This window comes from Macaca mulatta, chromosome 1 (assembly GCF_049350105.2).
Source record: "Macaca mulatta isolate MMU2019108-1 chromosome 1, T2T-MMU8v2.0, whole genome shotgun sequence".
In the NCBI taxonomy this organism is placed as follows: Eukaryota; Metazoa; Chordata; class Mammalia; order Primates; family Cercopithecidae; genus Macaca; species Macaca mulatta.
In genome coordinates, this window is record NC_133406.1 from 23,343,365 (window position 1) to 23,371,279 (window position 27,915).

Genomic DNA, 27,915 nt, shown 5'->3' on the forward strand with positions numbered 1-27,915 from the left:
GGTGGGAGGATTGCTTGACCTGGGGGGGCCGAGCTTGCAGTGAGCCAAGAAGGCACCACTGCACTCTGGCTTGGGCAATAGAGCAGGACTATCTCAAAAATTAATAATAAACAGATAAACAATAATGGAACCAGGGCTCCTTCAGAGAAATGGCTGATTCCAGAGTGCAGCCAGGGGAAGTATGAGATGAGTCTGGAACACTTTGCTATGCCAGAAAGTAATGAAGTATTCAAAGAATAATGAGGACATATCAAAAGGTCACAGAAAGGGATTCCTACTGGCCATTTGCAATTATTTTAGCATCAAAATAAATAATGAGGCTGGGTACAGTAGCTCATGCCTGTAATCCCAGCACTTTGGGAGGCCAAGGTGGGCAGATCACCTGAGGTCAGGAGTTCAAGACAAAACTGGCCAATATGGCGAAATCCCGTCTCTACTAAAAATACAAAAAAATCAGCTGGCTGAGGCCAGGCGTGGTGGCTCACGCCTGTAATCCCAGCACTTTGGGAGGCCGAGGCAGGCAGATCACGAGGTCAAGAGATCCAGACCATCCTGGCTAATACGGTAAAACCTGGTCTCTATAAAAAACACAAAACATTAACCTGGCGTGGTGGCGGGTGCCTGTAGTCTCAGCTACTCCGGAGGCTGAGGCAGGAGAATGGCATGAACCCAGGAGACAAAGCTTGCAGTGAGCCAAGATCACGCCACTGTACTCCAGCCTGGGTGACACAGCGAGACTCTGTCTCCAAAAAAAAAAAAAAAAAAAAAATTAACCGGCTGTGGTGGCACACACCTGTAGCCCCAGCTATTTGGGAGGCTGAAACAGGAGAATCACTTGAACCCAGGCGGCAGAGGCTGTGGTGAGCCGAGATTGCACCACTGCACTCCAGCCTGGGTGACAGAGTGAGACTCCGTCTCAATAAAAAAATAAAATAAATGCCGGGTACAGTGGCTTACACTTGTAATTTCCCAGCACTTTAGGAGGCCAAAGCGGGTGGATCATGAGGTCAGGAGTTTGAGACCAGCCTGGCAAACACAATGAAACTCTGTCTCTATTAAAAATACAAAAATTAGCTGGGCGTGGTGGTGGGCGCCTATAATCCCAGCTACTCAGGAGGCCGAGGCAGGAGAATCACTTAAACCTGGGAGGCAGAGGTTGCAGTGAGCCGAGACCATTTCAGTGCACTACAGCCTGGGCAACAGAGCTAGACTCTGTCTCAAAAAACAAATAAATAAAAATAAAAATAATACATAAAAATGATAGTACTGGATTATAACCTATAGAATGAAATAAGAATCCATGGGTCCATACTGATATAAATAAATGAATGGAAAACAAACAGGGGTAAAGGGCAAGTTCTTTCTTACAGTAGAAGGTGAACAAATATAGAAGAAATGATGGAATTGGAAAATCACCATCTGCAACCACCATAATAAAAACTGTTTTCAGCAAGGATCGTCAGTGGTGACAGAAGTATTTACTGCATGAAACTTTGATGAGGAACAGGATAGCCTCAAAATACCTCCTACAAGTTCTTATTAACCACAAAGTAAAAAACAGTAACTTTACAGTGAAGACTTACCTTAAAGCAAGTGATCAAAGTTAAATCACCACTGAGTAGGATATGACATCATGTTTGTGGTATTTTTGCCAAAAATTCACAATATGAATCTAACAGGAATATCAGACAGACCCAAACTAAGGAACATTCTACAAAATGAATGGCCTGTTCTCTCAAAATGTCAGTGTCCTGAAAGACAAGAATAACTGAAGGACTGTTCTCAACTAAAGGAGATTAAAGACAACTAAAGGCAATGCATCATCCTTGACTGGATCGTGGACCAGAAAAAAAAAAAAACAAAAAAAACATTTTTGTTCTATTTTGCTATGAGGACATTAGTCAAACAAGTGGCAAAATTTGAATAAGGGCTGTAGATTGAGTAAGGGCTATAGATTCAGTAACGCAGTACTATACCAATGTTAATTTTTTAATTTTACTAAGTGTACCATGCTTATGTAAAAGAATGCACTTGTTTTTAGGAACTTTATATTTAGAGGTTAGGGGCCTTATGTCTACAATTTACTCTCAAGGTTCAGAAAAACTTAATATGCCTATGTATGTACAGGCAGATAAGAAGATAAAGTAAATGTGTTAAAATGTTAATATTTGAGAAATCTGGTTCAAAGGTACATGGGAATTATTTGTACTATTTGTGCAACTTTTCTGTAAGTCTGAAAGTATTGCAAAACAAAAAGCTTTAAAACATGCTGTTGGATGAGGGGGTGGAGATTCCTTTTACACCTCTTCCAGGGACAGGTACATACCTGGCCTTGTGTAAGAAAGTTGGCCATCAGCGCCCCCTTCACAGCATTGTTCATATCACAGTCTGAGAAGATGATGAGTGGAGATTTGCCTCCAAGTTCCAAGGTAACAGGTTTGATTCCTTTAGCTGACATCTCCATGATCTTACAGAACAGGAACAAGGTATTCAGAACTTTAACACAAATTATATTGCATGCTAGGTCAACTAGACCCTGAACCTATAAAATCAGCTTAAACTGTGTGTGACCTGTAGCCTTATTCTTGTTAATATCCTTTGCCTTTTGTCTATTAAAATTTCTATTCCAGAAAACTGAAGAGAATCCAGAGTTGCACTGACATTGGAAGAGGGAGCTCATTTAAAAAATATTGTCCCAGCCTGGGCAACATAGCAAGACCCTATCTCTACAGAAAAATAAGAAACTTAGCCAGGCGCAGTGGCACATGACTGTAGTCTCAGCTTCTTAGGAGGCTGAAGCAGGAGGACTGCCTGAGCCCAGGAGTTCAAGGCTGTAGTGAGCTGTGATTACACCACTATAATCCACCCTGGGCAATAGGGTGAGACCCTGTCTCAAAACAATAAAAATAAAAAATACTGTCAATTCACAGGACTGTCATAGCCAGAAATTATTCTGTGTTATTGTTACTGTGTTTAAGGCTGACAGAGTTCAGAACACAAATTCATGTCAAAATAATGAATCTGAAATAGCCTGAGTAAAAATCCTTCCTTCTATACAAGAAATTAAGTCACCAAACAATACAAGTGGCAGCCCAGGCCCCTGTCCACTCAGACACATCCTCTCCTTAGGCTGGAGCTGTTAATTTCCACCCCAACCTAGCCTAACACAAATCACCCCATGTGTACTCCCTTTCTCCCTTCATACTTTTATAGGAAACTTCACACCTCTGCCTAATAAAATCTCCTTCCCATTCCCAATTCAGGCTAGGTAAAATCAAAAGAGAAGCCTCCAAAATATACTCTGGGTAGGACCAACTTTGCCATATCCAAATGCCATGTGTGTTGACCAATACTGGTTTCATCCTCACCTTCATGCCAGTGGGCACACTTCCAGTGAAGGAGACTTTGGCCACATCGTGATGCTGACACAGAAACTGGCCTGTGGCAGCCCCTCCCTGCACCACATTGAAGAGCCCAGGAGGCACACCAGCCTCAGTGTAGATTTCAGCCAGTAGCAATGCAGAAACAGGTGTAAAGGGAGAAGGTTTAAAGACCATGGCATTACCTGCATAAACCCAAGACACAAACATAAAAAGACTTTCTAAGACCAGTGATCCCCTGAAAACAGGACTAGAGGACAATTCAAGAACGATTCCAATTGTTTTCTCTTCCCCAACCAAATCCTAGACCAAAAATGTTATTAATAACCATATTAGTTTGTTTTCATGCTGTTGATAAAGACATACCTGAAACTGGGAACAGAAAGAGGCTGAATTGGACTTAACAGTTCCACATGGCTGGGGAGGCCTCAGAATCATGGTGGGAGGTGAAAGTCACTTCTTACATTGGTGGCAGGAGAAAAATGAAGCAGCAGCAAAAGCGGAAACCCCTGATAAACCCATCAGATCTCGTGAGACTTATTCACTATCACGAGAATAGCATGGGAAAGACCAGCCCCCGTGATTCAATTACCTCCCCCTGGGTCCCTCCCACAACACATGGGAATTCTGGGAGATACAATTCAAGTTGAGATTTGGATGGGGACACAGCCAAACCATATCAATAAGTAAACAAATCTTGCTCTTTTCATCTTGGTTTCTCTCATTAAACAGATCTCAAACCCTACAGTTGCCCAGTCTCATATTTGCGTTTCTAGGCCTTTTCATATATATTATCTCATTTAACACTTTCAACAGCAGTATGAAGTAGGTATCAGTAGCCCCATTCTATAAAAGTTGACATTGAAGACCAGAAAGGTTCACTTGATGAAAGTCCCCAAAGCTAATGACTTAATGCTGGGCCTATTTTTCCTCTTTCACAACTGTCTCTCAAAGAGAAACAGGCTAAAACAAGAACATGCAATGGCAACAGGACAAAAGCTGCATTTCAGTATAACGTCCTAATAGTAATGCTTTTTAACATTATAGTTTTTTTCTAAGATATAATTAGTCTTCTTTCCTCAAAGATTCGTCTCCTTAAATACTGTAAGAAAACTATTTTATGTTAATCAACCAGAGCTCCTCTTTGATAAGGAGCTTATCAAAGCCTTGCTTATTATTTCTCTTAAGACCCAAATGAAGAAAGGAGTTTATCTTCTGCTTTGCAAACGAAGTCAAACTCCTAAGTGCTAACTCCTACATTAAAATTCTTGTCCAGAAAGGAAGAGAATTTATAAGTAGCACAAATCTAGTTCAATTTAATAAGAAAAAGTTAAGTTTCTTCCTTTTCATATACAAAATTAAATAAATAAAACCTGGGAATATCTAGACATGATTGTGTACCACCTAAACTATAAGCTCCTTGAGGGGCAAGACAGGGCAGGAGCCAGCCATGTCCTCTGAGGCTTTGAATATCCCAGAGCAGGCCCCTTCCGATTTAAAGTGTGTGTTTACAGAGAGGTGAAGGGTAGAGAATGGGGAGAGAACGAATGAGAGAATGAACAAATGGCTCTCAAATGGAGGGATAATTCGTTCTTACCACAGGCTAACGCTGGAGCTGACTTCCAAGAGGCGATCTGAAAGGGGTAGTTCCATGCTCCTATTCCCACACATACCCCAAGTGGTTCTCTTCTGGTATAACCAAAGGATCCGCCTGGGAGCTGGATATGCTCACCTACGGGGAAAACAGGAGTAAAACAGGATGCAGGTCTGTGTTCCCTAAGATTTCACCAACATCTGTACCAGTCTGACTTGTATTCTAGTCAACACAGCCTCCCCACTGCTCCCAACACACCAGGCTCAACCTGTCTCCATTCTTCTATTTGTTCCAGTCATTCTTCCACTGGCTCCACATATTCTCTCCACATAGAGAATCCTGCCTATCCTTCAAACACATGTTCATCCAATTTGATTTAAGAACGCTCTAAGAATTTACTGAGCCTTTATTAGATAGTTTAGATGAAACAAAATGGAAATGAGAGGAACACTCAACAGCAGGGGAAGCATGTGAGCTCCCTGCAACCTTCCTAGGCCCTACCAACCATCCAATATCAGTTGTCGAAAACTTTATACACTGTCAAAAAAAGTTTGCTAAATAGATAAAACTGGTAAATATGACAAACTGATTCTTGTGAAAACTGGTTTTTCAGCAATTTGGTCTAAAGCTCAGGTATCATGCTAGGTGCTTTACATGCACTATCTCATTTAATCCTTAACCCAAGAAGGTAGGAATTATTATCTACAGTTTAGATTAGGAAACATAAAGTAATGCCCAGGCCACCCAAGTAGAAAGTGACAAACCCAAGACTTTCACCCAGTTCTGTCTTAATTCCAAAATCTTTGCCCTTCACCACTAGGCCCTGCTCTTCTGCCTCACTATCAGCTGGTCACAGACACCAGGTGAGGACTTACCAGCCATGGATGCAGCCAAGCCCGCATAATACTCCAGGCACTGCCAGGAAGTGTCAATGTCCAAGCGGGCCTCAAAGATGGACTTGCCATTGTTGATGCATTCCACAGTGGCAATTTCATCCTCTCGTTCCTTTGGGTAAAGCAGGAGACTAGATTTAAGACATATTCCAATATGTCTTGATGTAATTAATGCTTAAATAGAATACATTGCTCAATTTTTAAAACTAAAAACAGTTTTCACTTTAAATGAAAAGAAATGGCAGTGTTACATTTAGAAGAGAGATAAAAGCTTATAGCTGAACAGCAGCAGCCCTGTTCTTCCCTTGTGAATTAACTGACAAACATTTAAGACCACAACTTTATTTCAAGATCAGTCAGTAAAACAAGGGCAAGACCAGGCAGGAATGAACCCATGCCCTCTGAGGCTCTGAAAGTCGCAGGGCAGGCCCATTCTGATTTGAAGTGTATATTTATTGAAGAGGTGAGGGGTAGAAAATGGAGAGAAAATGGATGGCTCATAAGTGGAGGAATAATTCATTTTGGAAAATGAACATAATACATATATGTACATAAATATCTACATATGTTTGCTCATATATGGTAAGAGAAAACAGTTCTTAGGGAAATTATACAAAATATTCTAACACACAATTGCATTTAAGAGGTTGTAATATACATCACTTTAATTCACCCAAAGAATTGCGGCATATTCTCTTCTAATACTTTCTAATACTTAGCATTCAATCAACAGTATTTTCAAATACTGTTTCTAGTTCTGGGCTCCACAACTTACTAAGGATAAAGATATTCAACAGATGGTCCAGGGATGAGCTTAAAGGTTTAGGAAATTAGACCTAAAAAAGAACGCTAAATAATGCCTTTCTTTGGTCTAAAGATGATAAAAGAATTGAATATGTAAGAAATAGGCAGTTGCTATTATGGGTCCAATTTAAAATAAATAATAAGGTGAATATCAGAACATACATAAAAGATGAATCAAGCAACTGACAAGAAGGAACATTCTCTTTATAAAACTGATAAGCAGTAAGGCTGGCCAGAAGCAAAATGGAGTGCAACAGAAACTAACTCAACCATCTAACCACAGTACAAAGCTCAGAAAAGATGAAAGTAGGAATATGAAAACCAATATGAAATACAAGACAGGACAGTTGGATAGTGAGATTTGGACATGCTGTATTTCTATAAAGACCAGAGGTATAAAGTGCTTTGACTCATTCATTCTACATTCATTACTAGGGAAAAGAGTATCAGTCCTGTCTATCCCTTTAAGAGCTTACTTCTAAAATGGCAAGTTTGTACATTTTAAATAAATATTGGAATTATTGAATAGACATGTTCCTTCAGAAAGGATAACGTGTTTATAATCAAACCTGGTCTAAATTAAACTCTCTTTTAAACCAACAATTTACCTTCTCCCTTCCTGATTCTATACTCAACAAAACAATCTTTTGACAATTAACTTGTTCCCCAGTATGCTGACACTAGAAAGAGGTTACCCTAGGAGGACAACACACATCAGTTCTTACACCAAGCATAAATTATTCCCCACTCTTAAGTTTCTTGAGTACAATTAACACGAAAGCTTTCCAAAGGTATAATCAACCATAAGTAGCTTAAATTTTGTTTCTTGAATTCAAGAGGAAACTAGGCCCTAGAGAGGCTAGTGCATTAATTGGTTGAATAAAGTGATGAATCAGTACAAAACATTTCAAATACAGGGAAGAGATATTACACAGGCAATAGTGAAACACAGTTCTGCTTACACTTCAGTGTAAGAGTGAACAAAAAGGAAGTAATCTGTGATTCTATGGCTGCTAAGTCCTGGAACATTTACTAAGAGAATAGAAACTTACTCTTGAGATTTTTTTCTCTTTTAAAATAATGGATAGGAAAGCAGTTTTGGTGACTCTTTTGGGGTTTCAACTCTCAGAGAAAATTCAGTTTACTAGATGGCCTTGGGAAATTTTTTCTGTGTTATTCTATTATTCTCCATCCTTACAAAAAAAAAGTTATCTACTAAGGAGCAGTAGGAGATCTTCTGATATAATATTAAGGATCATCAAAGATGTCTCTGACAAAAATTTCTGCCACCAGCTACTATTGCAAGAACCACCATAAGATAAAATTGTTCACCGTAACAACATACTGCTACAAGTATTTCTTAGGGAATACATGTGTTGTTCCCAACCCTGTTCCTCTTCTATATCACCTTGCTTTACAATATGAACTTGACCAGGTGTCCACTGGGATAGAAGCCAAGGGTAGGTCCCTCACTTCTCCCTTTCACTTCGAACCCCTCAGCAGGCCTTAATGTCTAGCTTTAAAGCCCAACAGACTAGCTCTTATATTTACTAGTTATATGACCAGCTATTTAACCTTTCTGAGCATTTTCTCATTTCTCAAATAGGTAAAATAGCTATATACATCCTAAGATGTTTTTGATAATACAATTATGTACAAAAATCACCTTGCTCAGAAGGAAAAAACTGGAGGAAAGGAGAGATAAATTATAGTACAGTCCGCTAAATGCTAAACATGTAAGCACAAGACGCAAGAAAAACAAAGGAACAGCACCAAACTCAGCGTCACAGCACTGCAAAAGCACGAGGTGTGAGAGTATACACATGGTAAAGGAAGAAGGACCAGTAGTGCAAGAGAGCTGGGTCTTACAGTGTGTGAAGAGAAAAGACAACACTGAAGAAACAGGGCCTGAGGGCCATGTTAAGGAGGGGGACCATGTCCAGTTTTACCCAGGGATGTACCATGATCAAATGTGCATCTGTAGGAGGAACACTCTGGTGGCGCTGTACAAGACAAACCAACCTGGGCCTGGACTTGAGGCAAGCAGATAACCTACACACACACTCTCTTCTCTATTTAGATAGTTTTGTCATCATTTTAAGTAACATTCTCCTTCTCCTTTTAATCCAAATGATAGCTACTTCACAAGGGGTCTCCAACTGAAAAATGACTGGGACTCACAGACAAGATCTGTACAATCTGGTAAAAGTACCAAAGGATCCAAAGTAAAAATGAGAAGATATGGAAAAAAATGTTCATTTCCACTAGGAATCAATGAGCGTCCAGCCAAAATGGAGTAACAGGGACCAGATTCACTCTCCCACTTTAAACAACTAAAAACATCACATAAAATACATGAACCATTTTCAGACATCAGACATTAGGCAACTCAAGGCAGTGGTCCCTGGAGGAGGGAACCAATGAGATGAGCCCTACAATTGCTGCAGCCTTCTGCCTAGAGAAAGTTTTCAGGCCACAGAGCAGGGAGGAGGAAGCTAAGTGGTACCCAGCAGACACAGGAGTTGAGAAGATAGGTTGGGAGTTTAGGGAACATTGAGTGGCTACAGTTCTTCAAGGCTGAGTATGGAAGGGAAAAGAGCTGCACAGACAGAGAACTCCAGAAATCTGCAGATTCCCCTTTAAGTACCAGTGTGAGAAAACTACCCAAGACTGGGAAAGGGACTACCCAAGAAGAAAAGGTTAAAAAAAAAAAAAAAAAAAAAAAGCCCCAGAACTCACACAGGGCCAGGTATAGTTCATGTTCTGACCAGCCACAGTGAGAAAACCTCCTTAACACCCAGATTACAGGGTTAAGCAGTCAGAAGGGTATTGAATAACAGGGCAAAACTTGCTGATCTAAAAGCCAGCCTTCCAAGGATCAAACTGATTCCAAGTAACTTCACTGTGCCCCGGAACAAAGCTCAAGAATATTTTTTAAAGTACAAGACTATCCAGCACCCAGCAATATAATATGCACTAGTGATTCACTAGAAATCATATGTCTAGTGATCAAAAACTACCAGGCGTGCAAAAAGCAGAAAACCGCAACATTTAACCAGGAAGCGAAACTAACCAATAAAAACACATTCAGAAATAACACAACAGAACTAGTAGACAAGAACATTAAGTTATGCTAGCTATACTCTGTATGTTCAAGAAGGCACAGAAAAACATAAGCATGTTAAGGAGAGCCATAGAACACATATATAAAAGACTTAAATCAATCTAGAGATGAAAAATACACTGGATGAGATGAACAGCAGATAAAACACTATACAAGACCAATGAACTTGAGTCACAACAATAGAAATTACCTGAAAACAAAACATGCACACACAGGGGGTGGGAGGGAAGGCTCAGAAGGAGAAAAAAACCCATAAACACACCCAAAAACTAGAAAATGAACTGAGCATCAGTGACGTGGGATAGCTTCAGGCCGCACAATATATTTGTAATTGGAGGCCCTGAAGGAGAAGAGATGGAAGAGGGGGCAGGAAAAAAAAATCTAAAGAAATGATGGCCAAATTTTTTTTCCAAATGAAACAAATTTACAGATCCAAGAAGGTCAATAAACCTCAAGGAAAATACATAAAAAAATTGCACCAAAAGACATCATAATCAATTGCTTAAAACCAGTGATAAGGAGAAGAATTTTAAAACAGCCAGGGGTAGGTGGAGTACATTACAAAGATACAAAAATGAAAACGACGTAAATTTCTCTTCTGAAACAATACAAATTAGAAGACAGTGGAGCAACATCTTTAAAGTACTGAAAGAAAAAAACTATATACCTACAATTCATTCAAAAATTAATGCAAAAAAAAAAAGACTTTTTTAGACATACAGAACCTGAAAGAGTACCAACAGACCTGCACTATAAGAAATGCTAGGCTGGCGGAGCGCAGTGGCTCACACCTACAATCCCAGCACTTTGGGAAGCCGAGGTGGGCGGATCACTGGTGGTCAGCAGCTCGAGACCAGCCTGGGCAACATGGTGAAACCCCATCTCTACTAAAAATACAAAAATTAGCCGGGCATGGTGGCACGCATCTGTAATCCCAGCTACTCGGGAGGCTGAAGCAGGAGAATCACTTGAACCGGGAGAGGAGGTTGCAACGAGCCGAGATCATGCCACTGCACTCCAGCCTGGGTGACAGAGTGAGACTCCATCTCAAAAGAAAAAAAAAAGAGAGAGAGAAAGAAAGAAATTCTAGGCTGGGCACAGTGGCGCACACCTTTAGTCCCAGCATTTTGAGAAACTGAGGCAGGAAGATGACTTGTGCCCAGGAGATCAAGACCATCCTGGGCAACATGAATAAACCCACTCTCTACAAAAAATATAAAAATTAGCCAAGTGTGGTGACATGTGTCCGTAGTCCCAGCTCCTCAGGACGCTGAGGTGGGAGGATCGTTTGAGCCCAGACAGTCAAGGCTACAGTGAGCTATGATTCCACCACTGTGCTTCAGCTGATGAGACAGAGCGAGACCTTGTCTCAAAAAACAAAACAAAACAGAAAAGAAATGCTGAAGAAATTCCTCCTAGCAGAAGAAAAAATGATAGCAGACAGATATCTGGGTCTACACAAAGGACTGATGAGCATCAGAAATGGTAACTATGTGGACAAATGTAAAATATTTTACCTTATTCTTAAAATATTTTAAAAAATAATTGTTTACAGCAATAATTTTAAAAAAAATTCCAGCCTGGGAAACATGGCGTAATCCTATCTCTACAAAAAACAGAAACAAAAATTTGCCAGGTATGGTGGTGCGCACCTACAGGAGGCTGAGGCAAGAGGATCCCCTGAGTCCAGGAAGTTGAGGCTGCAGTGAGCCATGATTGTGCCACTGCACTCCAGCCTGGGTGACAGAGTGAGACCCTGTCAAAAAAGAAAAGAGCAAAGAACTGCAGATCTTGATTAACTAGAAAAATCGCTTAAAAGAAAACTGAGGGCTAATATGATTGTAGGTGTGGTCACAGAGTGGGATCTATTCAGTTATGGAACAAATTGGGGTGAAGGCAGGTCCAGAGCATGATCATCAGACAAGAGCTTTAAAGAAAGGTATGTTTTTGATTAATAAAACACCACACAGGTATCAAAGGAAATGCAAAGGGGAGGGTAAAGTAAAAAGAAATGAAAATTAGTATCAGACAACAGATTTCAGAGCAAAAAATATTATTAGATATTACCCAAGATCAATAAAAGTCATTTCTTAACAATAAAGGAGCCAATTCTTTTTTTTTTTTTTTTTTTGAGACGGAGTCTCACTCTGTTCCCCTTGCTGGAGTGCAGTGGCCGGATCTCAGCTCACTGCAAGCTCCGCCTCCCGGGTTCAGGCCATTCTCCTGCCTCAGCCTCCCGAGTAGCTGGGACTACAGGCGCCCGCCACCTCGCCCGGCTAGTTTTTTTGTATTTTTTAGTAGAGACGGGGTTTCACTGTGTTAGCCAGGATGGTCTCAATCTCCTGACCTCGTGATCCACCCGTCTCAGCCTCCCAAAGTGCTGGGACTACAGGCTTGAGCCACCGCGCCCGGCCAGGAGCCAATTCTTAACAGTCCTACAATACTGCTCATTCACAGGAAAAAAAAAATGGACAAATGAAAATAATAAATTATCTGCTTTGAGTTATCTTTGGTTTATTGAATTAAAAATAAATTTTTAATAATGGGAAAATACTTCACTGGGAGAAAATTCTAAATGAGTATTTTGATATTTCTTCATGGTCAGGGCTTTCCGAGCAAAGGACACTGACAGGTTGATTGAATAGCAAAGGCCTTGAAAGGCAGAGACAGTATCTCCCTAAAGACAGAAAAATCTGGAGAATTTTGGAATTTACTTCCTGTTCCTGGAAACATCTGCTTATACTCCAGGATAATAAACTTAGCGATACCCTCCCTCTCAACCCTAGAGATTTGCTTAATAAGTAATCTCAATCTCTCTCACTCTCTCCCCAAAGAAGAGGACGGGCAGATGCGCCAGTAGCCTCTATTTAAATGAATCTCAGAAGTTTAGTTCTTCTCCTTTGGTGCAACTTCCTGCATGCACAGGGATCTCACCTGGTTCTCATCCCATTCCCTCTCCCACCATGGTAACTGGCTTTGAAAACAAAACTAGGTTGGGCGCGGTGGCTCATGTCTGTAATTTCAGCACTTTGGAAGGCCAAGGTGGGAGGATCACCTAAGGTCAGGAGTTCGAGATGTGCCTGGCCAACATGGTGAAACCCTGTCTCTACTAAAAATACAAAAAATAGCCGGGTATGGTAGCATGTGCCTATAATCCCGGCTATTTAGGAGTCTGAGGCAAGAGAATTGCTTGAACCCAGGAGGCAGAGGTTGCAGTAAGCCAAGATTGTGCCATTGCACTCCAGTCTGGGTGACAGAGTAAGACTCCATCAAAAAAAAAAAGAGAGAGAAAGAAAGAAGAAAAAAGAAACTAGTGCTAAGGTATTGCTATGGCTGCTGCATTTTGCTGTAATAAACTATCCTTTTCTGTGATCCAAAAAGCCTCATGTCTCTTGCCAGAATATATATATGTATATACTATACATATATTATACATAATTGTATAATTTACAAATATAATATAGATTATACATATTATATAAATTATATATGATTATGTGTATAACGTAGCTTATATGTGTATAATTATGTATACATGCATTATATGTGTTTTATATGTATATGTATGTAATATATACACATATATACACACACTCTTGAAAGTAGGGGAACTCTCAGACCCTTCAGTTTCTGACTTAACATACTTATGATGAAAACTCACCACAGACCTACCACTCAGATATCCATGATTCTTATTTTGATGCATTTTCTTCTGAGTTTTCTTTCCATAATGAGCATCTGGTACTTCTGATCTTTAAGACTATAAAAAGTTTAACTATCGGGGTCCAGAACCAAGATGGCCGAATACGAACAGCTCCAAACTGCAGCTCCCAGCAGGATCGATGCAGAAGACGGGTGATTTCTGCATTTCCAACTGAGGTATCGGGTTCATCTCATTGGGACTGGTTGGACAGTGGGTGCAGCCCACGGAGGGTAGCCAAAGCAGGGCAGGGATCGCCTCATCCAGGAAGCACAAGGGGTCCGGGAATTCCCTCTCCTAGCCAAGGGAAGCTGTGACAGATGGTACCTGGAAAATCAGAACACTCTTGCCCTAATACTGCGCTTTTCCAACAGTCTTAGCAAACAGCACACCAGGAGATTATATCAGACACCTGGCTTGGTGGGTCCCATGCCCACGGAGCCTTGCTCATTGCTAGCACAGCAGTCCAAGATGGAACTGCGAGGTGGCGGTGAAGCTGGGGGAGGGGTGTCTGCCATTGCTGAGGCTTGACTAGTTAAAACAAAGCATGTGGGAAACTGGAACTGGGTGGAGCCCACTGCAGCTCAAGGAGGCCTGCCTGCCTCTGCAGACTGCACCTCTGGGGGCAGGGCATACCTGAACAAAAGGCAGCATAAACTTCTGCAGACTTAAAAGTCCCTGTCTGACAGCTTCGAAGAGAGTAGTGGTTCTCCCAGCATGGAGTCTGAGACTGAGAATGGACAGACTGCCTCCTCAAGTGGGTCCCTGGCCCCCAAGTAGCCAAACTGGGAGACACCTCCCAGTAGGGGCCAACTGACACCTTGTATAGGCGGGTGCCCTTCTGGGACAAAGTTTCCAGAGGAAGGATCGGGAAGTAACATTTGTTGTTCTGCAATATTTGCTGTTCTGCAGCCTCCACTGGTGATACCCAGTCAAACAGGATCTGGAGTGGACCTCCAGCAAACTCCAAACAGACCTGCAGCTGAGGGTCCCGACTATTAGAAGGAAAACAAACAAACAGAAAGGAATAGCATCAACATCAACAAAAAGGACATCCACACCAAAACCCGATCTGTAGGTCACCATCATCAAAAACCAAAGGTAGGTAAAACCACAAAGATGGGGAGAAACAAGAACAGAAAAGCTGAAAATTCTAAAAATCCGAGTGCCTCTTCTCCAAAGGATTGCAGCTCCTCGCCAGCAACAGAACAAAGCTGGACGGAGAATGACTTGACAAGTGACAGAAGTAGGCTTCAGAAGATTAGTAATAAATTTCTCCGAGCTAAAGGAGGATGTTCAAACCCATTGCAAAGAAGCTAAAAACCTTGAAAAAAGATTAGACAAATGGCTCACTAGAATCAACAGTGTAGAGAAGACCTTAAATGACCTGATGGAGCTCAAAATCATGGCATGAGAACTATGTGATGCATGCACAAGCTTCAGTAGCCGATTCGACCAACTGGAAGAAAGGGTATCAGTGACTGAAGAGCAAATGAATGAAATGAAGCAAGAAGAGAAGTTTAGAGAAAAAAAGAGTAAAAAGAAACGAACAAAGCCTCCAAGAAATACGGGACTATGTGAAAAGACCAAATCTGCGTTTGATTGGTGTACCTGAAAGTCATGGGGAGAACGGAACCAAGTCAGAAAACACTCTTCAGGATATTATCCAGGAGAACTTCCCCAATCTAGCACGGCAGGCCAACATTCTAATTCAGGAAATACAGAGAACACCAAAAAGATACTCCTTGAGAAGAGCAACTCCAAGACACATAATTTTCAGATTCACCAAGGTTGAAATGAAGGAAAAAATGTTAAGGGCAGCCAGAGAGAAAGGGTGGGCTACCCACAAAGGGAAACCCATCAGACTAACAGCGGATCTCTCAGCAGAAACTCTACGAGCCAGAAGAGAGTGGGGGCCAATATTCAACATTCTTAAAAAAAAGAATTTTCACCCACAATTTCATATCCAGTCAAACTAAGCTTCTTAACTGAAGGATAAATAAAATTGTTTACAGACAAGCAAATGCTGAGAGATTTTTTTGCCACCAGGCCTACCTTACAAGAGCTTCTGAAGTAAGCACTAAACATGGAAAGGAACAACCGGTTAACAGTCACTGCAAAAACATGCCAAATGGTAAAGACCATCAATGCTAGGAAGAAACTGCATCAACTAACGAGCAAAATAACCAGCTAACATCATAATGACAGGATCACATTCACACATAACAATATTAATCTTAAATGTAAATGGGCTAAATGCCCCACACAGACTGGCAAACTGGATAGAGTCAAGACCTATCAGTGTGCTATATTCAGGAGACCCATCTCATGTGCAGAGACACACATAGCCTCAAAATAAAGGGATGGAGGAAGAACTACCAAGCAAATGGAAAACAACAACAACAAAAAAATCAGGGGTTGCAATCCTAGTCTCTGATAAAACATACTTTAAACCAACAAAGATCAAAACAAAGAAGGCCATTACATAATGGTAAAGGGATCAATGCAACAAGAAGAGCTAACTATCCTAAATGTATATGCACCCAATACAGGAGCACCCAGATTCATAAAGCAAGTCCTTAGAAACCTACAAAGAGACCTAGACTCCCACACAATAATAATGGGAGAACTTTAACACCCCACTGTCAACATTAGATCAACGAGACTGAATGTTAACAAGGATATTCAGGACTTGAACTCAGCTCTGCACCAAGCGGACCTAATAGACATCTATAGAACTCTCCACCCCGAATCAACAGAATAGACATTCTTCTCAGCACTACATTGCACTTATTCCAAAACTGACCACATAGTTGGAAGTAAAGCACTCTTCAGCAAATATAAAAGAACAGAAATTGTAACGAACTGTCTCTCGGACCGCAGTGCAATCAAATTAGAACTCAGGATTAAGAAACTCACTCAAAACCACACAACGACATGGAAACTGAACAACCTGCTCCTGAATGACTACTGGATAAATAACGAAATGAAGGCAGAAATAAAGATGTTCTTTGAAACCAACGAAAACAAAGTCACAACATACCAGAAACTCTGGGACACATTGAAAGCAGTGTGTAAAGGGAAACTTATAGCACTAAATGCCCACAAGAGAAAGCAGGAAAGATCTAAAATCAACACCCTAACATCACAATTAAAAGAACTAGAGAAGCAAGAACAAACACATTCAAAAGCTAGCAGAAGGCAAGAAATAACTAAGATCAGAGCAGAACTGAAGGAGATAGAGACACAAAAAAAAACCCTTCAAAAAAATCAATGAATCCAGGAGCTGGTTTTTTTAAAAGATCAACAAAATTGATAGACTACCAGCAAGACTAAAAAAGAAGAAAAGAGAGAAGAATCAAATAGACGCAATAAAAAATGATAAAGGGGTATCACCACCAATCTCACAGAAATACAAACTACCATCAGAGAATACTATAAACACCTCTATGCAAATAAACTAGAAAATCTAGAAGAAATGGATACATTCCTGGACACATACACCCTCCCAAGACTAAACCAGGAGGAAGTTGAATCCCTGAATAGACCAGTAACAGATTCTAAAATTGAAGCAATAATTAATAGCCTACCAACCAAAAAAGTCCAGGACCAGATAGATTCACAGCCAAATTCTACTAGAGGTACAGAGATGAGCTGGTACTATTCCTTCTGAAACTATTCCAATCATTAGAAAAAGAGGGAATCCTCCCTAACTCATTTTATGAGGCCAACATCATCCTGATACCAAAGCCTGGCAGAGACATACCAAAAAAAAGAGAGATTTTTAGACCAATATCCCTGATGAACATCAATGCAAAAATCCTCAATAAAATACTGGCAAACCGAATCCAGCAGCACATCAGAAAGCTTATCCACTACGATCAAGTTTGCTTCATCTCTGAGATGCAAGACTGGTTCAACATACACAAATCAATAAACATAATCCATCATATAAACAGAACCAAAGACAAAAACCACATGATTATCTCAATAGATGCAAAAAGGCCTTCGACAAAATTCAACAGTGCTTCATGATAAAAACTCTCAATAAACTAGGTATTGATGGAACGTATCTCAAAATAATAAGAGCTATTTATGACAAACCCACAGCCAATATCATACTGAATAGGCAAAAACTGGAAGCATTCCCTTTGAAAACTGGCACAAGACAGGGATGCCCTCTCTCACCACTCCTATTCAACATAGTGTTGGAAGTTCTGGCCAGGGCAATCAGGCAGGAGAAAAAACTAATGGGTATTCAATTAAGAGGAAGTCAAATTGTCCCTGTTTGCAGATTACATGATTGCATATTGAGAAAACCCCATTGTCTCAGCCCAAAATCTCCTTAAGCTGATAAGCAACTTCAGCAGAGTCTCAGTATACAAAATCAATGTGCAAAAATCACAAGCATTCCTATACACCAATAACAGACAGAGAGCCAAATCATGAGTGAACTCTCATTCACAATTGCTACAAAGAGAATAAAACACCTAGGAATCCAACTTACAAGGGATGTGAAGGACCTCTTCAAGGAGAAGTACACACTACTGCTCAACGAAATAAAAGAGGACACAAACAAATGGAAGAATATTCCATGCTCATGGATAGGAAGAATCAATATCATGAAAATGGCCATACTGCCCAAGGTAATTTATAGATTCAATGCCATCCCCATCAAGCTACCAATGATTTTCTTCACAGAATTGGAAAAAACTACTTTAAAGTTCATATGGAACCATAAAAGAGCCTGCATTGCCAAGACAATCCTAAGCAAAAAGAACAAAGCTGGAGGCATCACACTACCTGACTTCAAACTATACTAAAAAGCTACACTAACCAAAACAGCATGGTACTGGTACCAAAACAGAGATACAGACCAATGGAACAGAACAGAGGCCTCAGAAATAATACCACACATCTACAACCATCTGATCTTTGACAAACCTGACAAAAACAAGAAATGGGGAAAGGATTCCCTATTTAATAAATGGTGCTGGGAAAACTGGCTAGCCATATGTAGAAGGCTGAAACTGGATCCCTTCCTTACACCTTATACAAAAATTAATTCAAGATGGATTAAAGACTTAAATGTTAGACCTAAAACCATAAAAACTCTAGAAGAAAACCTAGGCAATACCATTCAGGACATAGGCATGGGCAAGGACTTCACGACAAAAACACCAAAAGCAATGGCAACAAAAGCCAAAATAGAGAAATGGGATCTAATTGAACTAAAGAACTTCTGCACAGCAAAGGAAACTACCATCAGAGTGAACAGGCAACCTACAGAATGGGAGAAAATTTTTGCAATCTACCCATCTGACAAAGGGTTAATATCCAGAACCTACAAAGAACTTAAACAAATTTACAAGAAAAAATCAAACAACCCCATCGAAAAGTGGGCAAAGGATATGAACAGACACTTCTCAAAAGAAGACATTTATGCAGCCAACAGACACATGAAAAAATACTCATCATCACTTGCCATCAGAGAAATGCAAATCAAAACCACAATGAGATACCATCTCACACCAGTGAAAATGGCAATCATTAAAAAGTCAGGAAACAACAGGTGCTGGAGAGGATGTGGAGAAATAGGAACACTTTTATACTGTTGGTGGGATTGTAAACTAGTTCAACCATTGTGGAAAACAGTGTGGCGATTCTTTAAAGATCTAGAACTACAAATACCATTTGACCCAGCGATCCCATTACTGGGTATATACCCAAAGGATTATAAATCACGCTACTATAAAGACACATGCACACGTATGTTTACTGTGGCACTATTCACAATAGCAAAGACTTGGAACCAACCCAAATGTCCATCAGTGACAGACTAGATTAACAAAATGTGGCACATATACACCATGGAATACTATGCAGTCATAAAAATGGATGAGTTCATGTCCTTTGTAGGGACATTGATGAAGCTGGAAACCATCATTCTGAGCAAACTATCACAAGGACAGAAAACCAAACACTGTATGTTCTCACCCATAAGTGGGAATTGAAAAGTGAGAACACACGGACACAGGGTGTGGAACATCACACACTGGGGCCTGTTGTGGAGTTTGGGGATGGGGGAGGGATAGCATTAGGAAAAATACCTAATAAAAATGATGAGTTAAGGGTGCAGCACACAAACATGGCACATGTATACATATGTAACAAACCTGCATGTTGCACACATGTCCTTTAGAACTTAAAAAAACCACAGGCACACATATGTTTATTGCGGCACTATTCACAATAGCAAAGACTTGGAACCAACCTAAATGTCCATCAATGATAGACTGGATTAAGCAAATGTGGCACATACACAGCATGGAATACTATGCAGCCATAAAGAAGGATGAGTTCATGTCCTTTGCAGGGACATGGATGAAGCTGGAAACTATCATTCTGAGCAAACTATCACAAGGACAAAAAACCAAACACTGCCTGTTCTCATTCATAGGTGGGAATTGAACAATGAGATCACTTGGACACAGGGTGGGGAACATCACATGCTGGGGCCTGTCGGGGTGTGGTGGGCTGGAGGAGGGATAGCATTAGGAGAAATACCTAATGTAAATGATGAGTTGATGGGTGCAGCAAACCAACATGGTACCTGTATACCTATTTATCAAACCTGCACGTTGTATACATGTACCCTAGAACTTAAAGTATTAAAAAAAAAAAAAAAAAAAAGAGGCAGGATTATCACTTGTTCCTTGCAGCTCTGGACTCCCAGGAAGAAGAGGCCTGGTCAGATTCTGGGTGACAAAAGAAACCTTTTGTTTCCACTGGGTTTCAAATAGAGGACCTTCCATGTGTTAGGCCAGCGTAGTAACTACTACACCACAGAAACCCTTTGCATTGCAGGCTTTTTATATTTTGAGATGAGCATTTAATACTTGTTTTTACAATTATTTTTTAGTTGACAAAAATTGTATATATTTATGATGAAAAAAGAAAAAAGTTTAACTTTCTTTTTTCAAAGGGAACATCTACAAATCTTCCCAATTAAAGTAACAATACTTAAAACCCTATCTGAAAACAAATCTGAAAAAGAAAGGTAGACTTGAGAGTCATCAAAACAAAGAATAAAAAAGAAACAAGTAAACAACATGGTTTAAAAAGAAAAGGAAAGCTGGGCACCGTGGCTCACCCCTGTAATCCCAGAACTTTGTGAGGCCAACATGGGTGGATCACTTGAGGTCAGGAGTTCAAGACCAGCCTGGCCAACATGGTGAACTCCATCTCTACTAAAAATACAAAAATTAGCCAGGCGTGGTGGCACGTACCTGTAGTCCCAGCTACTTGGGAGGCTGAGGCAGGAGAACTGCTTGAGCCCGGGAAGCGAAGGTTGCAGTGAGCTGAGATCACTCCACTGCACTCCAGCCTGGGCAACAGAGCAAGACTCCGTCTCAAAAAATAATAAGAAAAAAGAAAAAAAAAAGGAAGATGAGCTATAAAGAGTGCATTACAATTCAACACAAAGCTTTACAAACATGCAAACCTGTCAAAGGAGATGTCCAAGAGCCAAGATCCAGATGGGAAGCACTGAACAAAAACTTGTTTTATATACTAAGGTGAGCATGTGGAAATGTTTTTCCATTTTATAAAAACGTTATGGGCTGGGCGTGGTGGCTCAAGCCTGTAATCCCAGCACTTTGGGAGGCCAAGACGGGCGGATCACGAGGTCAGGAGATCGAGACCATCCTGGCTAACACGGTGAAACCCCGTCTCTACTAAAAAAATACAAAAAACTAGCTGGGCGGGGTGGCGGGCGCCTGTAGTCCCAGCTACTCGGGAGGCTGAGGCAGGAGAATGGCGTGAACCCGGGAGGCGGAGCTTGCAGTGAGCCGAGATCCCGCCACTGCACTCCAGCCTGGGCGACAGAGCGAGACTCCGTCTCAAAAACAAAAAAACAAAAAAACAAAAAAAACACGTTATGGCCTAATGTTGCATCAAAGTCGAACTGCAAACAGCACAAAGAACCCTCAGAGCAATGGCTGAGTTTTCTGGAAGGGAATAAATTGAAACATACCCTTATTATCCTGGCAGCCTCCAAAAGGATTCGGCAACGCTCCATGCCAGATTTTTTACTCCATATTTTAAAAGCAGCTTTTGCATTTTGAACAGCCAAATTTACTTCCTTTTCTCCTGAACATGTGAAAGTCGCTATCACTCGGCCTATAAAGAAGGGAAACATCAGTTTTATCGCGAATTGTTGCCACATATTTAAATAAAATATTATCTATAGGCCGGGCGCGGTGGCTCAAGCCTGTAATCCCAGCACTTTGGGAGGCCGAGACGGGAGATCGAGACCATCCCGGCTAACACGGTGACACCCCGTCTCTACTAAAAAATACAAAAAACTAGCCGGGCGAGGTGGTGGGCGCCTGTAGTCCCAGCTACTCGAGAGGCTGAGGCAGGAGAATGGCGTAAACCTGGGAGGCGGAGCTTGCAGTGAGCTGAGATCCGACCACTGCACTCCAGCCTGGGCAGCAGAGCGAGACTCCGTCTCAAAAAAAAAAAAAAAAAAAATTATCTATCAGTATTCTCTTAGTAGTATTCCCTTCTTGTTTTTTGTTTGAGATGAAGTCTTGCTCTGTCGCCCAGGCTGGAGTGCAGTGGCGCGCAGTCTCGGTTCACTGCAATCTCCGCCTCCTTAATTCAAGCGATGCCCCTGCCTCAGCCTCCTGAATAGCTGGGTCTACCAGTGCACAGTACACGCCACTACGCCCGGCTAATTTTTTGTATGTTTTAGTAGAGATCGGGTTTCACCATGTTGACCAGGATGGTCTCGATTTCCTGACTTCATGATCCGCCCGCCTTGGCCTCCCAAAGTGCCGGAATTACAGGCGTGAGCTACCGTCCCTTCTTGTTTTTAAGTATGGTTTGATTTAGTGACCATCTCTATACTAGCAGGGGTTTTTTTGTTTTCTTTGTTTGTTTTTAAGACAGAGACTCGCTCTTGTCGCCCAGGCTGGAGTGCAATGGCGCGATCTTGGCTCACTGCAACTTTCCCCTCCCGGGTTCCAGCAATTCTCCTGCCTCAGCCTTCCCAGTAACTGGGATTACATGGGATTACTGGCACGTACCACCACATTCAGCTAATTTCTGTATTTTTAGTAGAGACGGGGTTTCATCATGTTGGTCAGGCTGGTCTTGTACTCCTGACCTCAAGTGATTCACCTACCTCTGCCTCCCAAAGTGCTGGGATTACAGGTGTAAGCCACCACACCCAGCCTAGCAGTTCTTAATTATATTTTGCGGTCACTGACATGTTTTAGGAGTCTGATAAAAGTTGCAGACTTCTCTCCAGAAAAATGTACTTAAACGTATAACAGAATTACAGGAATGTCATGTCCCCTGCCCTAAACTCATCATGGATTTAGGGTTAAGAACCCCTGCTCTCCACTATTCTACAGTTGAGTTTACTAACATTAACTTCTATTAAGTTTTGCAACACTCCTAAACATTATCTCAGAACCTCAGAGGTCTCGTAAAATGAAAGTCAAAAGTAATCGGTCTACTGGATTATAAACTCTGACTGTAAATCCCTCGTCTATATTCTATGTAGGTTATATCATACTACTGATACTTGATAAATATAGTTAATAAGCAGTAATATCAGATAAGGCATTCCTAAAGAACATATTTTTTCTCAAAAAATCCAGTATTTCCTTTTCTTATTCCACCTTTATTCCCTCTCCCTATTCTGATGCAAATTACGAAACACAATCAGTTTTTCTAGACCCATGTCCCAAGGACTGTACTGCCTCTACCAACAAGCATTCTTGAAGCTTGTCAACTCAGCAAATCCTCTTCACAAGAACTCCTGGGACTCTCTCCAGGGAGACTTCACGAATCTGCAATTTCTGTTACAAACTTGGACAGCCAGCTGGTAAAGGCTGTGGCTGAGGGTCACACACACTATAGGCAATTAAAACAACAAAGAGCATTAAAAAAAAAAAAAAAAAAAAAAAAAAAAAAAAAAAACAACAACAACAACAAAGAGCAATTTTTCTTTCTTCTGTATCAAGATGAGGTCGGGGTAGAGAAGCTGTTTCCTCCTACATAAAGAAGAGATGCGGTAACACCTTCTGGGTCTGCCAAGTCACTGCTCTGTGGTTTAGTGTGGATGGTCAAATACTAAATTCTCCAGTCCCCTGCAAATCAGTTTTATTGCTCTGGCTACATTTGACACAAAATATTTACATTTTTCTCCCCACATATATTCCCTAAAACCCAGCAAAATAAACACAACACAAAACCAAAACAAAAAGCCTCTTCTTCCTTATCTCTGTTACCTTCAGAGTTCGCAGAGTAAATCCAGTGCCTAGCACAGTGCTTAGCACACATTATCCACTGGATGAAAAAGTTTTATTTCAGCAAGATGAATAAATTGTGGAGAGTTCATGTAGACCATGGTGACTATGGTTACCAATACTGCATCGTATACTTGAAATTTGCTAAAAGAATAGACCTTAAATATTTCACTATCCAAAAAAAGCTGTAACTATGTAGAAGCAATGGGTAATTAGATTGACTGTGGTAATCATTTTGTAAGGTATACATACATTACATCATGTTTTACACTTAAGTACATACAATTTTTATTTGTTAATTATACTTCCATAAAGCTGGGGAAGAAAGTACTGAATAAAGGTGGGGTTTTTTCCTTTCCCAATTCTGATTAATGTGCAGAAATATTTTAATATTAGCATGTGGTGACAAAGTCCTCATTCGTAGTCATTAGAAACGATCTGTGAGCGCTCCTTCATTCCCAGCACAAATAATTATCTTCCCCACAACCCCGCCCCGTTCTTTTAGAATTCCTCTCCTATGCACACATTTGAAGATAATAATACATCAGTCCTAGTGTTAAAAGGGGAACAGCTGGCTGGGCACGGTGGCTCACGCCTGCAATCCCAGCACTTTGGGAGGCCGAAGCGGGAGGATCACCTACGCTCAGGAGTTGGGAGACCAGCTGAAACCCCGTCTCTACTAAAAATACAAAAATTAGTCGGACGTGGTTGGGAGCCTATAATCCCAGCTACCAGGGAGGCTGAGGCGGGAGAAGCACTTGAGTCCGGAAGGTCGAGGGCGCAGTGAGCTGAGCTCGTGCCTCTGCACTTCAGCCTGGGCAACAGAGTGAAACTCTGTCTCAAAAAAAAAAAAAAAAAAAAAAAAGGAAGTTAACAGACGTACGACTTCCCGCACCAGGACTTTGCGAACTCTGTTCTGGCCCCGGTAAAACTCCTCACGATCCTCCCATCAGCTTTTCCTTTTCCTCCCTTCCCATCCCTGCCCAGAGGCACTCGCGTTGCCCCAGAATCGCTAGCTGCCTACACACACAACCTTAGACTCTCCACTGTCACTGTCTGTGCTCAAGTCAACCCTGCAGAACACAGGAAACGGGGGCTGGCCGGGAAATCCGCGCACCCGGCCCCGCGGCGCCCCAGCCTCCCGGGCTCGGTGCAGTTACCGGTTGCCGGCTCCAAAGCTTTCTCGGTGCCGGAGGCGTCAGCCGGCTCCACGCGGGCCCCGCCGCGGTAATTGAGCGGCTGCGACACGACGAAGGTGCCAGTGCTCATGGCGGCGACAGGAGAGGGCTGAAGACTGCGAACAAGCGGAGAGAGCGCGGCCCGGCCTGCTCGGAGAAACATGAAGGGCGGGCGCGGCTCCGGGGCAGAGACTGAGAGGCCGCGGGAGGGGCGGGGCCACGGGGATCGGTTCTAGATTTTTGAGGCAGTCACTCGATTCCTCCGCGGTCCAGGTTAGGCCCTTGCGTCGTCAGGAGGGTGGAGCAAGACACCAGATTCCCACCCACCACCTCGCCTTACCCCACACGGGAAGAGGCGGGAAGAGGACTTCCTTCTTCGTGATCAATATTTGTGAAGCACTTTACAAGCGTTTTCGGGTTCATCATTGCATGTAAGCATCCTAGGATCCCATTCTTAATCCTATCGCCGGAAGAAGGCAGAGGATTGGCAGGCCGAGAGTTTTTGGTGGTTACTTCACTGTTAAACCACCGTTTCTTTATCTGTGTAATGCTTTTTAAAGGGTTACAGTAAAAAGCAAGGGGACTGTGAACGAGATAGATGATATTGTGATCTGAAACTGCTTTTTAAATTCTTAGAGAGGCTGGGCGCTGTGGCTCACCAAGGCTGGAGGGTCGCTTGAGCCCAGGAGTTTGAGGGCAACATAAGAGAGACCCTGTGTCTACAAAAATAAAAATAAAAATAATACAAATTGGGCCAGGCGCGGTGGCTCACGCCTGTAATCCCAGCACTTAGGGAGGCTGAGGCGGGCGGATCACCTGAGGTCAGGAGTGTCATGCGTGTGTGTCTGTGTGAAGAGACCATTAAACAGGCTTTGTGTGAGCAATAAAGCTTTTTAATCACCTGGGTGCAGGCGGGCTGAGTCCCAAAAGAGAGTCAGTGAAGGGAGATAAGGGTGGGGCCGTTTTATAGGATTCGGGTAGGTAAAGGAAAATTACAGTCAAAGGGGGTTTGTTCTCTGGCGGGCAGGAGTGGGAATCACAAGGTGCTCAGTGGGGGAGCTTTTTGAGCCAGGATGAGCCAGGAAAAGGACTTTCACAAGGTAATGTCATCACTTAAGGCAAGGACCGGCCATTTTCACTTTTTCTGTGGTGGAATGTCATCAGTTAAGGCGAAGCAGGGCATTTGCACTTGTTTTGTGATTCTTCCGTTACTTCAGGCTATCTGCGCGTATATGTGCAAGTCACAGGGGATGTGATGGCTTGGCTTGGGCTCAGAGGCCTGACGTTCCTGACTTCTTATATTAATAAGAAAAATAAAACAAAATAGTGAAGTGTTGGGGTGGCGAAAATTTTCGGGGGGTCGTATGGAGAGAGAATGGGTGATGTTTCTTAGGGCTGCTTCAAGCGGGATTAGGGGTGGCATGGGAACCTAGAGTGGGAGAGATTAAGCTGAAGGGAGAGCTTGTGGTAAGAGACAATATTGTGGGGTTGTTAGAAGAAGCACTTGTCGTATAGAATGATTGGTGATGGCCTGGATATGGTTTTGTATGAATTGAAAAACTAAACAGAAGACACAAGGTCTGAATAAGAGAAGGAGAGAAAACAGGTATTAAAGGACTAAGAATTGGGAGGACCTAGGACATTTAATTAGAGAGTGCCTAAGGAGGCTCAGAATAGCCTTGCCAGCAAAGATTATTTACTTTAAGAGGGAATTTAGAGTGGCGGTTTGGGATAGCACCAGGAGATATCAGCTGTGATGGCTTGGAGAAACAGTGTAAACTAGCAGTGTAAACATGAGCAGGGCATTTATGAGTAGTTGAGAACGGTGAATAGGAGTATGACTAGCCAGAAGATAGTAGGGATGACAAGTGTTTTGGGGTGCAGTCCAAGTTGGTCTGGTGTCTGGAATGAGATGGGACCTAATAAAAAGGAGTGTCCACCTAGGAACTCAAATGGGCTGGAACCTGTAGCATTCTGAGGACAGGCCTGAATTCTGAGAAGGGAACGTGGTAAAAGTATTGTCTAGTCCTTTTTATGTTGGTGACTGAGCTTGGTGAGGTGTGTTTTTAAAAGACCATTAGTCCATTCTGCCTTTCCTGAGGATTGAGGATGGTAAAGGATATAAAGTTTCACTGAATACTAAGAGTCTGAGAAACTGCTTGCGTGATTTGACTATTAAAGGCTGGTCCGTTATCAGACTGTATAGAGAGGTGTGAAGGCCAAACTGAGGAATTATGTCTGACAGAAGGGAAGAAATGACTGCGGTGGCCTTCTCAGGCCCTGTGGGAAAGGCCTCTACCCATCCAGTGAAAGTGTCTACCTAGACTAAGAGATATTTTAGTTTTCTGACTCGGGGCATGTGAGTAAAGTCAATTTGCCAGTCCTGGGCAGGGGCAAATCCCCCAGCTTGATGTGTAGGAAATGGAGGGGGCCTGAACAATCCCTGAGGGGTAGTAGAATAGCAGATGGAACACTGAGAAGTGATTTTCTTGAGAATAGATTTCTAGGATGGAAAGGAAATGAGAGGTTCTAAGAGACAGGCTAGCGGCTTGTAACTTAGATGGAAGAGGTTATGAAATGACGACAGAATAGAATGGGCCTGTGAGGCTGGAAGGAGATCTTTTCCTTGGTCTAAGAACCATTTGCCTTGTGTGGGAAGAGATTGATAGGTGGAAGTTTCAGTGGGGGAGTAGGTGAGAGTGACTGATGTGAAGGAGGAAAACTGCCATGAGGGATAGAAGTTGGAACACTGGCTGCTTTTCTAGCCACCTTATCAGCGTAAGCGTTACCTAGAGCAATGGTGGGGGGAAGAAAATAGATTTTGGAAGTTATGAGAACTGTAGAGAGTGAGTTGAGCATAGTTTGTGATTTTTAGGGCCTCTAAAAGTATTAAAGCAGTGGCAGGCACTGCACGCAGACA

At 41.9% G+C, this 27,915-nt stretch overlaps 1 protein-coding gene across 2 annotated transcripts in view; it reads right to left on the reverse strand.

Annotated features, from left to right (window-relative positions):
- The window catches only part of ALDH9A1 (aldehyde dehydrogenase 9 family member A1), a 40,593-nt gene extending 15,399 nt beyond the window's left edge, over positions 1-25,194 (reverse strand). For both annotated transcript variants that reach the window (XM_015125478.3, XM_077998992.1), the window contains exons 1-6: positions 24,978-25,194; positions 21,531-21,676; positions 5,850-5,979; positions 4,978-5,112; positions 3,369-3,565; positions 2,327-2,467 (exon numbers count right to left, since the gene is read on the reverse strand). In XM_015125478.3, the coding sequence (XP_014980964.2) occupies positions 2,327-2,467; positions 3,369-3,565; positions 4,978-5,112; positions 5,850-5,979; positions 21,531-21,676; positions 24,978-25,158 (930 nt within the window). In that variant the 5' untranslated portion in view covers positions 25,159-25,194. The remainder of the gene's footprint in view (positions 1-2,326; positions 2,468-3,368; positions 3,566-4,977; positions 5,113-5,849; positions 5,980-21,530; positions 21,677-24,977) is intronic.
- Between the last annotated feature and the right edge of the window lie 2,721 nt (positions 25,195-27,915).